This window comes from Phoca vitulina, unplaced genomic scaffold (assembly GCF_004348235.1).
Source record: "Phoca vitulina isolate PV1807 unplaced genomic scaffold, GSC_HSeal_1.0 scaffold23, whole genome shotgun sequence".
NCBI classification, from domain to species: domain Eukaryota; kingdom Metazoa; phylum Chordata; class Mammalia; order Carnivora; family Phocidae; genus Phoca; species Phoca vitulina.
This window is the reverse complement of record NW_022589726.1, coordinates 25,498,255-25,513,035: the sequence shown is the minus strand read 5'-3', so window position 1 is coordinate 25,513,035 and position 14,781 is coordinate 25,498,255. Positions and strand designations below refer to the sequence as shown.

General features: G+C 36.1%; 1 protein-coding gene across 4 annotated transcripts in view; it reads right to left on the bottom strand.

The window, feature by feature from the left end:
- The window catches only part of NELL2 (neural EGFL like 2), a 324,370-nt gene that overhangs the window by 6,213 nt on the left and 303,376 nt on the right, over positions 1–14,781 (bottom strand). For all 4 annotated transcript variants that reach the window (XM_032420483.1, XM_032420482.1, XM_032420484.1 and 1 more), the window contains 3 exons: positions 7,608–7,801; positions 6,004–6,180; positions 4,288–4,512 (listed from right to left, as the gene is read on the bottom strand). In XM_032420483.1, the coding sequence (XP_032276374.1) occupies positions 4,288–4,512; positions 6,004–6,180; positions 7,608–7,801 (596 nt within the window). The remainder of the gene's footprint in view (positions 1–4,287; positions 4,513–6,003; positions 6,181–7,607; positions 7,802–14,781) is intronic.

Below are 14,781 nucleotides of genomic sequence, written 5' to 3'. Positions count from 1 at the left end.
TTAAGCCATTTTTTCCAATGGCTGAGTAATATAATCATATAATTATATATATATTACGTAATTATAGTATAATATATATTGCATCATAGAGTTACTAGAACATATTTAACTATTTTTCTATTTTTGGACACCTTGGTTTCTTCCTTGATTTTATATGACAAATAATATTGAGGTGAATATTGTCATGCATATATTTTAGAATATTTCTTGAGGTTATATTCTCAGACCTGGGGTTAATAGGACAAAAGATATTTGAGTTGGGATGGGGAGTAGGCAAAGAGGTGTATTGTGGCATGTTGACACGTGTTTTTTAATGTCATTAACAATTCATAAGTACATCTCTGTCAGCACTGGAAATTATTGTGAGTTGTTTTTTTTTACTGTGGTATGTGAAAATAATAATTCATTATGTTAGTTTACATTAGAGTTTTAATTATTTAAAAGTTGAATAATTTCCTCTTTTTAATAGCTGCATTTTTTAGCGAATTGTTTATTCATTCTTTGCTGATTTATTTATGGGGGAAATATTGTTTTTTCTTGTTAACTTTTATATGTTTTTTAATTTAACAAAGCATATCTTCTGGAAGAATATCTTTCCAGTCTCTAGTTGTGACTTCTCATTTTGTAAATTTTGTTTATCTATAGAAGCTCTAAATTTTCTTTGAGGAATACTTTATCACTTTTAAGTTAGAATAGACATCTCCCTTCTAGAATGTTGATTAACATTTGATTACATCTTTTTACTTTTAGTATCTAACATTTCTTCCATGTAGAATTTGTTTTGATATATGATAGCATATAAAATTACTTCCCTCAAATTGCTGCCCAGCCATTCCAATATATATAAAATAATCCTTTCTTCCTTTATTGATCTGAAAATCTCTCCCAATCATACACGAAAGTCTTCATTTTAATGTCCTCATTGATGGGGCATTTGTTTCCATAGATAGATCTAGTTCTATTCTAATGTTAGTACAGAAATCTGCTTTCAAAACTTTAAGTCTGCTGTTCCTGATAGATGAGGGTAAAGTTTAGGAAGTTAGGAGCTTCATCCTTAAAACTCTAATTTTCTTCATACCTCAATTATTTCAGTATTACATCTAGAGTCTCCCAAGGAATTAAAAGTAGCCCCCTGGCTTCCAATTTCCAAATGGTCTGTTTGATAATTATTTATTAAAGGAAATGACCTTCTATCCCTCCTCCCTTCGTATTCATTTCTCAACTGGACACATCCTAGTTATTGTTGGAAGCTCAAAGCATAACTGCCTAAAAGCACTCTGACCCATCAAAGGGTTCATTGTCTCTTTTAGACTTAGGAGAGACAATCTTAGTAATCCATTTTTGACTCAAGAGTTTAACCTTTGAATGGAAGAACATTTTTTTTTAACCTAAGCAAATTAAATCTGAAGACATCCTTAAAAAGACATCTTTAACACCCCCCCCCCCCCCCCCCCCGCTAATTCCTAATTCCTCAGATCTTATCTTCAATGTCATTTGCTCAGGAGATAACTGGTGCACATGTTATATGGTCTTTTAGCACAGTGCTCCTTTCCTTCAGAGCATCCATCACAGTCTAGAATGTTATCTTATCTGTTTCATGACTTAATATCTACTTACTGTATTATTAACAATAATAATAGCCAATATTGGTGTTTACTCTGAATGTGCATGAAATGTGTAGGAAACTTTTTTATGGGTCTTCTCACTTAATTCTTATAGCAACCCTCTCATGCAGGTACTAAACTTATTCCTAGTTAGGTACTATTTTTATTCTTATTTTTCAGGTGAGCAAACTGAGCAAACTGAGAGAGATTAATGGACATCCCTTGAGGTCACATTGCTAGTATGGCTGGCCAGGCTTTGAATCCAGGTGGCCTGATTCTATGCACTGCATTCTTCACCTCTAGTGCTGTCCAGCAGAACATTCTGTGATGAGAGAAATGTTCTTTATATGTTCTGTCTAATATGACAGCCACTAGCCACATGTAGCTATTGAGCAATTAAAATGTGGCCAGGGTGACTGAGAAACTGAAGTTTTAATTTTATTTAATTTTAATTAATTTAAATAGCCACATGTGGCTACTGACTACCATATTGGACAGCATAGCTCTAGATAACAAGGTGCTAGGTAATAATTTCCAGAAACAGTTTTATCTGTTTTGCTTATCATTTTTTAATTTTATTTAATTTTAATTAATTTAAATAGCCACATGTGGCTACTGACTACCATATTGGACAGCATAGCTCTAGATAACAAGGTGCTAGGTAATAATTTCCAGAAACAGTTTTATCTGTTTTGCTTATCATTACACTCCTGGTACTAGCATAATACCCAGCACAATGTGTTTATTGACTAGAATGAGTAATTCATAGGAGAGTAGGACAGGGAGATAAGAAGTAAAAATGGTGCTCTGAAAGCACCAAATTGTGGAAAATGCTCACCTCCAATGGAATATCTGTAGCCTGTTTTATTTTTTAAATAACACAAAATAAATATAATAAAATGTGTATTTGGAATAAATTTGGTAAAGTAGCACATATTTTTATAACTCATATTTAATAAGAAGGGAAAAGGGAAATAGCATCAAACAGTAACTTCTGAGAATCAGCACTTATCTGACAAAAAATGAATTTAACTCTAAAATACACTTTCTGGAATACATTTCTATCATGAGGCAAAAAATCCTATTTGTTTATAAGGCAGTAAATGACAATCATACTCATGCTCTTCACCCCAGAAAACACTCTCATGTTTTCTATTACTGAATGCATTTTTTTATTGGAAATATCTGTGTGAGCCATATTTGTGTGTTTTTCATCCTATCACTTCCTATATATTTTTGCTGTCACTTCTCAGAACAATAATCTTAGATTAAGAGTGTATATGGGGTGCCTGGCTGGCTCAGTTGGTGGATTATGTGACTTTTGATCTCAGGGTTGTGAGTTCGAGCTGCATTTTGGGTGTAGAGATTACTTATAAAATATTAAAAAAAAAAAAAGAGCGTAAAGGGATTTAACTTTAATTGGTAATTAAATGTCAGAAACTATTTCCCTGTTGGTCATTAATGCTGAAGTTTCTAGATATGCACTGCTATGTGCACTCATATTAAATGTATATTAAAGCAATACTGCATATACATTAGTCACTTTTAGTAGTAGGAGTAGTAGTAGTAGTAACTTTCAAATTTGCTAATGCATTTTCAGAAAATGCATTAAATGTTCACCCAAAAAGCTTTGCTTGATTGACAAAAATTACATTGATTGAAAGAGACAAAAATTTTGGTTTGAAATAGATAATAGTATCTCAAAGCTTAAAGCATTTTATATTTCTTTGTCCTGTTATGTCAAGCCACTCTAGTAAGAATTTGTGCTAAGTGAATCTGAATTAAATTGCTCTATTGAAAAAAAATTAATGGAACTGTGCACTTACAAAAAGAGAGTTAGAGATATCTAGCTGTGCTATGTTGGAAAAAATCTGAATCTTTGCTTTCCTGTGTTGTTGTTATTAAGCCTTCAGTTTATTTACTTAGTTTTAGTGTTGATTCAAAAATTATGACTATGAAATACAATGACCACTAAATCAACATTTGTAGGAACAGTAATCAAGTAGAATGCTTTCAACTTTGCCAGTATGTATGAACTCTACATATAGTCTACATTATCTGTATTTTTGTTCTCATTGAAGTAAAAGACACACGCTCTATTTTCCTATGGGAATAAGAAGAAAAATCTTTATAATGATTTTTCTCCAACTGTAGGAATAAAATAAACAACAGATCTTAAATTTTTCAACCCAATGTAACTGACCACAACAAACCAAGAAATATGCCCATTTTTTCCATATTGATTTTCACTTTGGAAAATGTAATATATTTACTTTGTTGATATATCTTACAGACCTCATAAAAGGACCAGATAAAAATCAATAAAATAATTCCCATCATGAAAGAAGAAACATGAAGTTTGTGTTGTAGTTTTTTTTTTTTTTTAAAGATGTGTACAGTTAGATACTTTAGGGCAATTTAAGTAGGTTCTTTCTGTTCTGGTGACATAAATAACTGATCATTCTGGTTTCTGATCATGCACTTCCTTCTCCCTGAATATGCTTTGAGGAGGCACAGGCAGCCTTGGCACTAATAAAGCTGAGTGGCCCTCCTCCCACCTCTGTTTCAACAATAAATAGGAAAAAAAAAATGCTTCCCATTGGCCTAGGTTAAGCACATTAATATGAATGAGCCCTGGGTACAGTTGGCCAAGTGTTCCCTACTTGAATTTAATAGGCTTTACCTTGCACTGGCAGAGAGTACACTCGGTGCCGTGTTTGATCCAAGAGGACCCAGTGAAGCGAACCACGTTCATCTCATCCAGGCAAGTTTTGGTGATGTCATTACGAATGGTGTCGGCCTGGCAAGGGTCAGTGACACAGCGCCGGCAGCACTCATTCTCTGGGAGGACACTGAATTCACATTCCACTTCTGGGCAAGGCAGAGGCCAACAGTCAACTTCCCCTTGCTGTAAGGAAAGCAGATGCACCAGGGCAGGGAGAAAGCAAGTGAGGGCGTGGAGGGAGGCACAGTGGAGGGAGCACAGTGTTTACTGAATACTCAGTTTATTTGATGGATATTTATACTCACACCTTCAAAGCCATGAATCTTGCAGGGAATCTACAAAAGTCCTATCAGAGTGCTGAGGTCTATACTGCAGCTGGATTTTAAGAGCGTTCAAGGATTAAACAAGAACAATGAACAAAAGCAAAACCCTTTCCCTTAAAACAATCAAATTTGCATGCTCTTATCTTTTCCCTGACAGAAGAATTATTTACTATGGAAGAACATTTTACTTAAATTTTTGCATATTAGGTGCTTTTTTCATTCTTTTGATTATTTCCCCCCTACCTTCTCATTTATTCCCTTCTGTATAAAGAAAGTTTTGTCCATTTACAAGAAAATCAACTGGAATATGAAGGGAATTTGGCAGGTTTTCTTTGTTCATTTATATGTTTCTCAGGTTAGGGATTTTGGAGGGAAAAAAAAAAAAACCAACTAGCTGATTTCAGGCTTCTCTATTCCACATGGGAAAATTGTGTGAATCGGATCTTTTTAAAATTTAGCTCCCACCTCTCTCCTATTTTCTTCATAATTCGGAATCTCATGGTGTTGGAGATGAAAGCAGCCTTCAGGCACAGAAACTGACCTTGTTCTTTCAATTGATTTTTGGGTTTAAAGTATAAAAAGGAGGCAACAAAAAAGCATTACCTTAAAAATATCCTCACACAAATAGAAAGGAAACTAGCCATGACTTTAAAAGTAGCATCTGGGAAACTTTCTTCTATAAAGACACATAGACCAATTTTCCTTTTCATTTACACTCCTCAAAAGAATCAAGAAGCTTGGTCAAATGAGAAAAGATTGGTGTTTTCCTGATCAAGCCTTTATTTTCTTTTTTCCTATTGTTTCCAGTAGAAGTTTTGTAAATATATACATTCAACTCTAATATTCTAATAAGTATTTATTGCAAATCCATACCATGTGTAAAACAGGGTGCCCACTAGAATAGTATTGATGGTAAAAATATTTAGAAGGAGAAAAAAGTGCCGTTTTTTGTTTTTGTTTCTGTTTTTTTAAGTCTGAGCATGACCGATAGAAATGGATTAACGAAAGTTCTACTTGGACAAAAAAATTACATTTTTCACAAATGCTGTTCTGCTTATAATGGTGTGTGAGTAAACCTAAACTGAACGGGACTGGGGATGCCAGGAGAGTCTGTTGTTCTTCGGGGCTCTGGAAAGACGCGCACAACACGCCGTCCGACATTTACCCGACGTGCCTTCCCGGTCCTGACCGCGTGCCCGCCATCTGGTCACCCTAACCGGGCTCACTTTCTGCAACACCAGCGCCACGGCCAGGGAGGCGCTGAGAACTGGCGGACGTGGGAGGGCAAGGCTGTCTCCCTCGTCAGATTCTGGGCCGGAACTTCCCGCGCACTTCCGGTAGCTAAACTTACCAAACAGCGACACTGCTGGCAGTTCTGGACCCAGGTGTCACCGCTATTGTATAAGGTTTCCCCATTTTGATGGAGGCACTGACTGCTAAGCCTTGGGTCACATTCAGGGCAGCAAAAAAGATCAACCGTGGGATTCTCGCAGTCACAGACCATCCGACGACACATTACGAATCCATTCTGTATGAGAAAGAAGAAAGCAGTTACCAAAAGCCTCCCTTTCTCAATATACTACATCAATGTAAAAGCTTTAGAGTTACATTTTGTAGCTAACACACAGAAATTACCCAAGCTGGAGAACTTCCAATTTCCTTTCCAAACACTGCTTGACCAGCAAATTTTCAGAAATGACCGGTATGAAATAACCACTACACACCCTTATGTATATATGAATGTGGGTAATGTACATGTAAATATACATGCACTTGTTTATTAGTATAGTAATTAGAATACTACCTAAATTTTGTTTTATGTGAGGGCATGTGCATTTATATTTAATAGTCAACAAGCTGGGGAGGGTATGTGCTATGGTGAGCACTGTGAATTGTGTAAGACTGATGAATCACAGACCTGTACCTCTGAAACAAATAATACATTATATGTTAAAAAAAAGAAGAAGAAGAAGAAGATAGCAGGAGGGGAAGAATGAAGGGGAGGAAATCGGAGGGGGAGACGAACCATGAGAGACTATGGACTCTGAGAAACAAACTGAGGGTTCTAGAGGGGAGGGGGGTGGGGAGATGGGTTAGCCTGGTGATGGGTATTAAAGAGGGCACGTACTGCATGGAGCACTGGGTGTTATTCACAAACAATGACTCATGGAACACTACATCAAAAACTAATGATGTAATGTATGGTGATTAACATAACATAATAAAAAAATAGTCTTGTTGAGTTTATGGAATATATTAGACCTTAAGTTTGTATACAAACTGTTTTCAATTTCTTTCATAATAATTGAGCCCTTCATACAGAGTGTTATTTATCTAACTATAAATTAAGTCTCTATCATCGACTGGGTAAATAAAGTGGAACATCCCTTTGAAACACAGTCTAAATAGATCGTTTTCACTTGTAGGCCAAAGTATGTCCATTCTGGCTTTGTTTATGCATTCACTCAAATATGATATTGTTACTATGGAAGCACTAGCATAGTTAGCAGCAAAGTTTTATCAACATGTGCAGATAAACGCATTGTGGCATTTCCATAGGATGGAATACTATTCAGCAATAAAAAGGAATGGGTTACTGACATATGTAATTAATATAAATGAATGCTGAAAACATAATGCTGAGAGAAAGAAGCCAGACCAAAAAAAAAAAAAAAAAGTATGTACTATATGTACTACCTACTATAGAAGGCTCTAGAAAATACAAATCTAACCTACAGTGACCCAAATCAGTGTTTTCCTTCAGGCTGACGGTATGGGACTACCTACGAAAGGACAGAGACAACATCACGAGCAGATGAAAATGTCCTTTTACGCTAACTGTGATAGTGATTAAGTAGATGCATGCCATTTGTCTAAGCTCATCAAGCTGTACATTTAAAACATATGCAAATTACACCCCAATAAAAATGATTAAAGTGTTTTATTTATACCAACCTGACATGAACACACAGAGCACCGGTCATTTTCCAACACCCAAATCTGACCATTGTGCTTAATTTTTGTGTCATGGATGCAGTCCCCTGTGCAGTTCCTTCCATGAGGACATCGGCAATCATATCCACCATCCAAGTTAAAGCAAATGGTATCATTGGCACAGCTATGCCTCCCGGTCCCACACTCATCGATATCTACAGCCAAGAAAAGGCAGCCGGCAATGTGCTTAGGATATGCTCGGTTTCAAACACCTGCAATCAGGCAAGTTGTCTCCTAACACAAAGCATTCAACTGTAAATTAATTTTCATCTTACTGGCATGCATTTCCTATTAAATGCTGACTAAAGCAATGTTAATGATCCAGGGATTTCATAGGAAAACATTATCATGCTTGACTTCAAACACCAGATAACCTTGGTTAGATTCTCCACTTTTGTATCTCTGTAAATACCATTAGGCTTTATGGAACACTTATATTTTTTGAAAGTAAGAAGAGAACTCAATCTATCAAACAAAAAGCAGTGGCAGTTGAAATCCTAAAGGTGCCTATGAATTTTTATTGGGAAAATCATCCTCAAATGTTAAAATGGTGCTTACCCCAAATCCTTTCTTAGTGGGAGATGAAATGGCATGGGGCCTCCGAGGCATTTTTATTCAGCTTCAAGCATCCACCTGTCACCCCTGTGTAAGCTCCTCCCAGGGTTTCGCCCAGGTGAGGGCGTTCTTCCCATAGTCAGGCATTTTTGTACTGTCCTCACACACTGCCCCCTCCCCCCCGCCCCGCCACAGAGGGCAAGTGACCACCAGCAATTACCATCTCGCTCACAAATCATCTCCCACTTCTTAACTTTTCCATTTCAGACGATCATTTTGGCTCCTGCCTGACTCAACTGTCAAGGACCCATTCCTCACCTGACCTCACCTAGTCCATGGCAATCACAGCCTACAGCATTTTCATACAGATGAAAAGAAAACATATCTTGACCCACAGATCAGGTCCGTAAGAAGAGATGTGATTCACTTTATTTAGCCCCATATTTAAAGGTCACAAGCCCAAATACATTTCAGGGATATTGTATGAGTGGCAGTAAGCAGTTATCTCCTACTTCATCTGTTTCCTCTGAGTAAAGGTCAAGAAAGAAAGAATTAAACCACAGCAGAAGAAGTGGGTTAGAGAGAAGATGGAATGGATAGCTTTTCACCAGGGGAACTGTATACTGATTTTCTTAGAAAATTTTATTTTATTATTTTTTAAAGAGTTTATTTATTTATTTATTTGACAGAGTGAGAGATAGCGAGAGCAGGAACACAAGCAGGGGGAGTGGGAGAGGGAGAAGCAGGCTTTCAGCGGAGCAGGGAGCCCAATGTGGGGCTCGATCCCAGGACCCTGAGATCATGACCTGAGCTGAAGGCAGACGCTTAACGACTGAGCCACCCAGGCGTCCCATGATTTTCTTAGAAAATTTTAAAGATAGACTTTAGTAGATAACGTTTCTTAAATGGTTTGGTTTCAACATTATAGAAGACGTGGCCTAGTCAAGGTTATATTTTAGCCATATTTAAATTCTTAAATATTAAGTTCTGTCATATATGCATTCCTCAAAATGAGCCATATGATATATTTCTCTCTATTTGCCTTCATTTTGATCAATTACACCTCAACAAAACCAATGAATTGACACAATGGCTGAAAGATTTTTGTTATAACTATAGTGAACACATTATCATAGCCTGATTTGTCAAGGATAATACAGTTTATAATTATAGAGTATGATCAAAAGCAGAACTGTTAGCGAGCATGAGGATATATTTCACATTTTTAAACATTGATATATATATATATAAATTATATATATTTATAACAATTATATATAAATAGATATATTTGTTCAGGTCAGAGAAATTTGGCTGATGCTATTTAGAGAAAGAGGAGCAAGAAGTGAAATTTTATAAAATTTTATAAAATAGCTCTATATTTAATCTACTCAGAATAATAAAGTATATTGATGACTTGATCTTCATTTCCTATTAAATATTATTATAATTAGGAACTATAATAAACAGGAAAAACATTAACCATAGTTATTTGGTCTCTTTGACCACAAACTGTACAAATATTTCTTACTACATAACCCTTTAAATATCCACTATACAAATATTATTCCGTTAATGGCAATGACTGGATTTTTACAATCATTTCATTTTGCTTGACATTTAAAATAAAAGCTCTGCTGTCAGGTAATGCATTTTTTTTCTTAAAGGCAGAGACAATCCTTGGATTTGCTGCAGAAGACAAAGAAGAGGTGTCCAGCCACAAAAGGAACACGTGCTCTGAAATCAAGTACGTTTACAATAAAGAATTAGAGTAATAAGTTACTTACAACAATGGTTGATATGTACTTGTCATACCTGGAGAAATGTGTAGGCAGAAAATCATTATGAACCAATGATTACCTTTTGCTATACAATGGGATTTGAATTAATTTGAATTCATCTCCCCCCCCCCCGCCCCTCCCGCCCCCCCCCTCCCCGCTTGTTATCTACACTGGTTTCCCAATGCAGAGACTATTCTCAATTGAATGGTAGTACAGAGTTTTGGAATTCATTGTTACATATAGTTTTATTATAATGTAAAATTCCTAAATTAAATATACACAAGGAGTGTATATTCTGCTTTGAAAAACCTACTATGATATATAAAAATTCCAACTTTAAAAATACTGGTAACTCCTTTAGTGAGTTATTGAAGAAATAATGTTGCTAAATCCAATGGCCAAGTCTCATTTCAGATCTAACTTATCTAGCAGCAGCATTTATGCAGTTCATTCTCCCTCCCTAATAAATTTTCTTTACTTGCTTCCTATCACATTGGTAGCTCTTTCTGGATATTTCTCCTGCCCATATACACACCTAGTGGCAATTAAACTATGAATAAGATTTGGCCAAGCTACAGGAGGTAAAGAGTGTCTAGGCAGAGATATGGGTGTACTTGAAAGCCCAAAGTTTAGAGTCAGCAAGATGTGTTAGAAGGAATGAGTTGAATGTCCAAGAGGAACAGAGTAGTTAGACAGTGAGCTGAAGAGGTACTCAGGGCCCAAGTAAAGGTCATGTTAAGAAATCTGAACTTCAGGGGCGCCTGGGTGGCATAGTCAGTTAAACGTTTGACTCTTGGTTTCGGCTCAGGTCACAATCTCATGGGTCATGATCTCATGAGTCATGAGATTGAGCCTAGCATTGGGTTCCACACTCAGTGTGGAGTCTGCTTGAGTTTCTCTCTCCCTCTTCCTCTGCTCCTCTCCTGCATATTCTCTCTCTCTCAGTCTCAAATAAATAAATCTTAAAAAAAAAAGAAATCTGTATTTCATCATAAAGAGAATAAAATGTCATTTTAGGGAATTGCAAAAAAAAAAATCATAATCAGATTTTTTTTAGAAAGATTCCTTTTGCTTCATTTTGGAAAAGGGATTTGAGTGGATTAGAATTCATAGCCAGGAGATCAATTAATAGGCTGTTTCTGTAGTCCAGGCAAGCAATGGTCATATAACAAAAGCAAAAACTTACATAGTGGTTGGTATGTGCCCAATTCTAAGTGCTTTCATAAGATTCATTTAATCCTCACAACAACTGGAGGGTACAGTTATTCTCCCCATTTTATAGATCAGGAAGTTGCAGCATAGAAGTGTTGCATAACTTTCCCAAGGTCTGGCAAGGTACAGAGAGTCCAGGCAAGAATCCAAGCAGTCAGGCTTAAAGTCTGCGCTCGTAAGCACATTGCTGTACTGACCGTTAGCAGTGGAGAGATGCACAGAAAGAAACGACAGGGAGAGAATCTTCCAAAATAGAAAAAACAAAGATAAAGCAACTTAGTGATTTGTTAGCTTCAAAGATTAGGGAGAGGAAGTGGTCCTGAATGATGTTTAGATTTCTGGCTTGGAAAATTTGGCTGATGCCATTTAGAGAAAGAAGAGCAAGATTTCGCTGTGGAGTGAAAGTGGGTGGCAGAATGAGGAAAGGCATGAGTTAGTTTAGGACGTGTTGAATTACACTTTCCTCTGGGCTTCCAAGTAGAGCTGTCCAGTAAATAGTTGGATATATGGGTCTGGAGTTGAGAATATAGAACTGGGCCCAAATATGGATTTGGTGAAGCTATATTTTCATCATTTCCTTTCTCAGAAATAGTCCTTTAGAGTCAAGTTCAAACTTCTTAGAAAGGCATTGAAAGCTACTTCTTTTGTTCATCTCTCTTTCCCTTTCTCAACTTGCTAATAATCATATCATACTCAAAGTCCTAATACAAATGCTAGACACTCAAGCCTTTCTTATTCCCAAACAGGAAATCATTTCTTCTTTTTTTTCCTAACAGCTCTAAATTTATATTTTTCTCAAGTATTTGTTATTTTCAGCCTTGTAGCTTTCTCCTCTATTAAGAAAGTCACTACACTCTATCTTGTGTGACAGTTGTTGCACATATCTTATCTCTTCCCCCAACCGAGAGCGGCGGCCCCACCTCCTTCATGTTTCTATGCAGCAGATGCCGGCAAATCCCGTAAGGGACTTGGAACTACTTGTTGAGGTGAATTGGAGTCACTTCATTTTTGTCCTTTTTCTTGATTTAGGTTAAGAATTTACAATATTTGGCTTGTAAAGATGCTATCCTATAAACATTATTTTTTTGGTCTTACAAGTTCAAAAACCTCACCAAGCCTAAAAATAATCCAGAAATTAAAGCTTGGGGGGGGGGGGGAGTGGGCATGTAAATAAAATATCCTTGTGTGAAAAAAATACTAGGCTTTATTCTCAGAGAGAGACATATTTTCAGGCATAGTAGAAATGATGACATGGAAAAGGAAAATGGTACTCAGGCACATTATCTGGGGATTAAATATCTATACCTCTGAGATAAATGGATGAGCAAAACAGCATATAATTTGTATGAATGCAGCTTGTAAACATGCATGTTGTAGATTATTCAACTGCAGCCTGAAAAGTAGTGAAACAGTGCACAGTTATTTATTCATGTCTCCAAATATATTTATGTATGTCTTCAGAGTAATTGTGAACCTACTGCTGTGACCTTGTCCACTTTGAAATGCCTTTTTTTAGCAACAGAAAAATGGCACCTGTTCAGGTATAATCATACTCTTAAAACTGTATCCTTCTAAATACTAATATTATAATTCTACAAATCACTGAAATTATAGCAAATGGATAGGTGTTTAGAAGAAGCATTTTAGTATTTTTTTCATAATACTGTTTTTTTTTTTTTTTAAGGAATCCTTCAGAGCACATTGTCTTCTGAAAAAGTCGTAGGTTTTTCTGATAATCATTATAAATTCTATGGACGATAACAGTAGAATCATCTTTCCAGAGTTGTATTTAAAAAAAAAAAAAGATTTCCCGCTGTTTCTGTGTTTAAAGAATTTCCTTGAAAAGTCTATTTTGCATAAGCATCTCATACAGTCCTTTAGTACCCCATCTTCATCTTTATCATGTGCTATTTTAATGCCTAGTTTAATTTTCCTTGTTACTTTCTGAACACTCATGAGTGCACTAACTATGTTTTTTCATTCTGTCCTGATCACTACTTTATATATTTAGTTCTAACATAGGACTATATCTATTATATATCTTACTATATATCTACTTCTAACAGAGGTTATGTTCCTAATGTACTTCTGATTAAATATTATGTGTGTATCTATGTATCTATCTATCTCAATTTTTATCCATCTCAATCTTTTTCAATGGACAAATCAATACATTATCTACAGTGTGACAAGCACTGTCCTAGGCACTGGTGGTTGACAAGCACAAAAAATCTATGACTCTTCAAGCTTACATTCTATAGAAGATAATAAGCAAGTAAACACATAATATATGCAATCATTTCAGGAGAACTTATAATTTCTATGAAGAAAAGTAAAGCAAGGTAAATGAAGAGTGTCAGAGAAGGATGCTGTTTTAAGTTCGGAGTCTAGGAGAAGCCATTTTGGACGAAATCTGAATTATAGGAAAGAAAAATGCAAAGATGTGGGGAAAGACATTCCAAACAAAAAGAAGAGCATATGAGAATATGAGCATATACCAGTTTGGTATATTTGTGAAATGGCAAGAAAGCCAAGTACCCATATCATGTAGACCCTTGTAAGCCATTGTTGGGGTTTGGATTTTACTCTGAAGAGAGATGGAAAGGCTCCAGGCATTGGAACAAAATTGGAGCATGCTCTTACTACTTCTGATTTTAAGAAATCATTCTGAGTGCTATAGAAAAAAAGACTCTAAGGGAGTCAAAGGTGGAAGTAGGGAGACCAGTTTGGAGAAAGTGACACTAGTCCAGACAGAAGATAATGATGGCTTAGACCAACATGGTAACAATAGACATGGTGAGAAGTGGTAAGACTGGGAATATATTTTGAAAACAAAATTATGAGACTTGTTGATATATTGGCTATGAAGTACAAAGAAAGAAACAATGACTCCAAAATGTTGGTCTGGGCCAGTATGTTTTGGGGCCTGTAGGAATTACAGAGTAGATCAAGAGTTGTATTTTAGTCATTAAGTCTGAGTTGTCTTTTGGAAATCCAAGTTAGATACCCAGTAGGCAACGAGATATTTGAATCTACAACTAGGGAAAAGGTCTGAAATAGCAATATATAAATAGCATTTTAAACTATGGAACTGGTTGATTTAGTTTGAGAATGGATAGAGAAGATTGCCAACCGCCCTCTGGTGCTTGAACATGTAGTCCTCTGGAGAGGGAAAGGAGAGGCCTATAGGCTAAGAGAAAGACAGGAGAGAGTGTGGTCCCCAAAGCCAAGTGAAGAAAGTTGTTCTGAGAGGAAGAAAAGATCGACTAGCTCAAATGCTTGAGTTGTCAAGCAAAGTGACAGTAACCGAGTGGTGGATTTGGCAAGATGGAAATTGTTAGTAATCTTGAAAGGAAAGCATTCAATGGGGCAGTGGGACTAAAGTGTTGTTGGAAGCAAGAGAATGGAGATAACAAATATAAAAGACCCTTTCAAAGAGTTCTGTTCTAAAAGGGAGCAGAAAAATGGGGGAAATGTTTGAACAATCAGGTGATATCAAGGGAAGTTACTTTTTTTTTTTACTTTTTGCTTGTTTTTATTTTTTATTTTTTTTAAAGATTTTATTTATTTATTTGAGAGAGAGAATG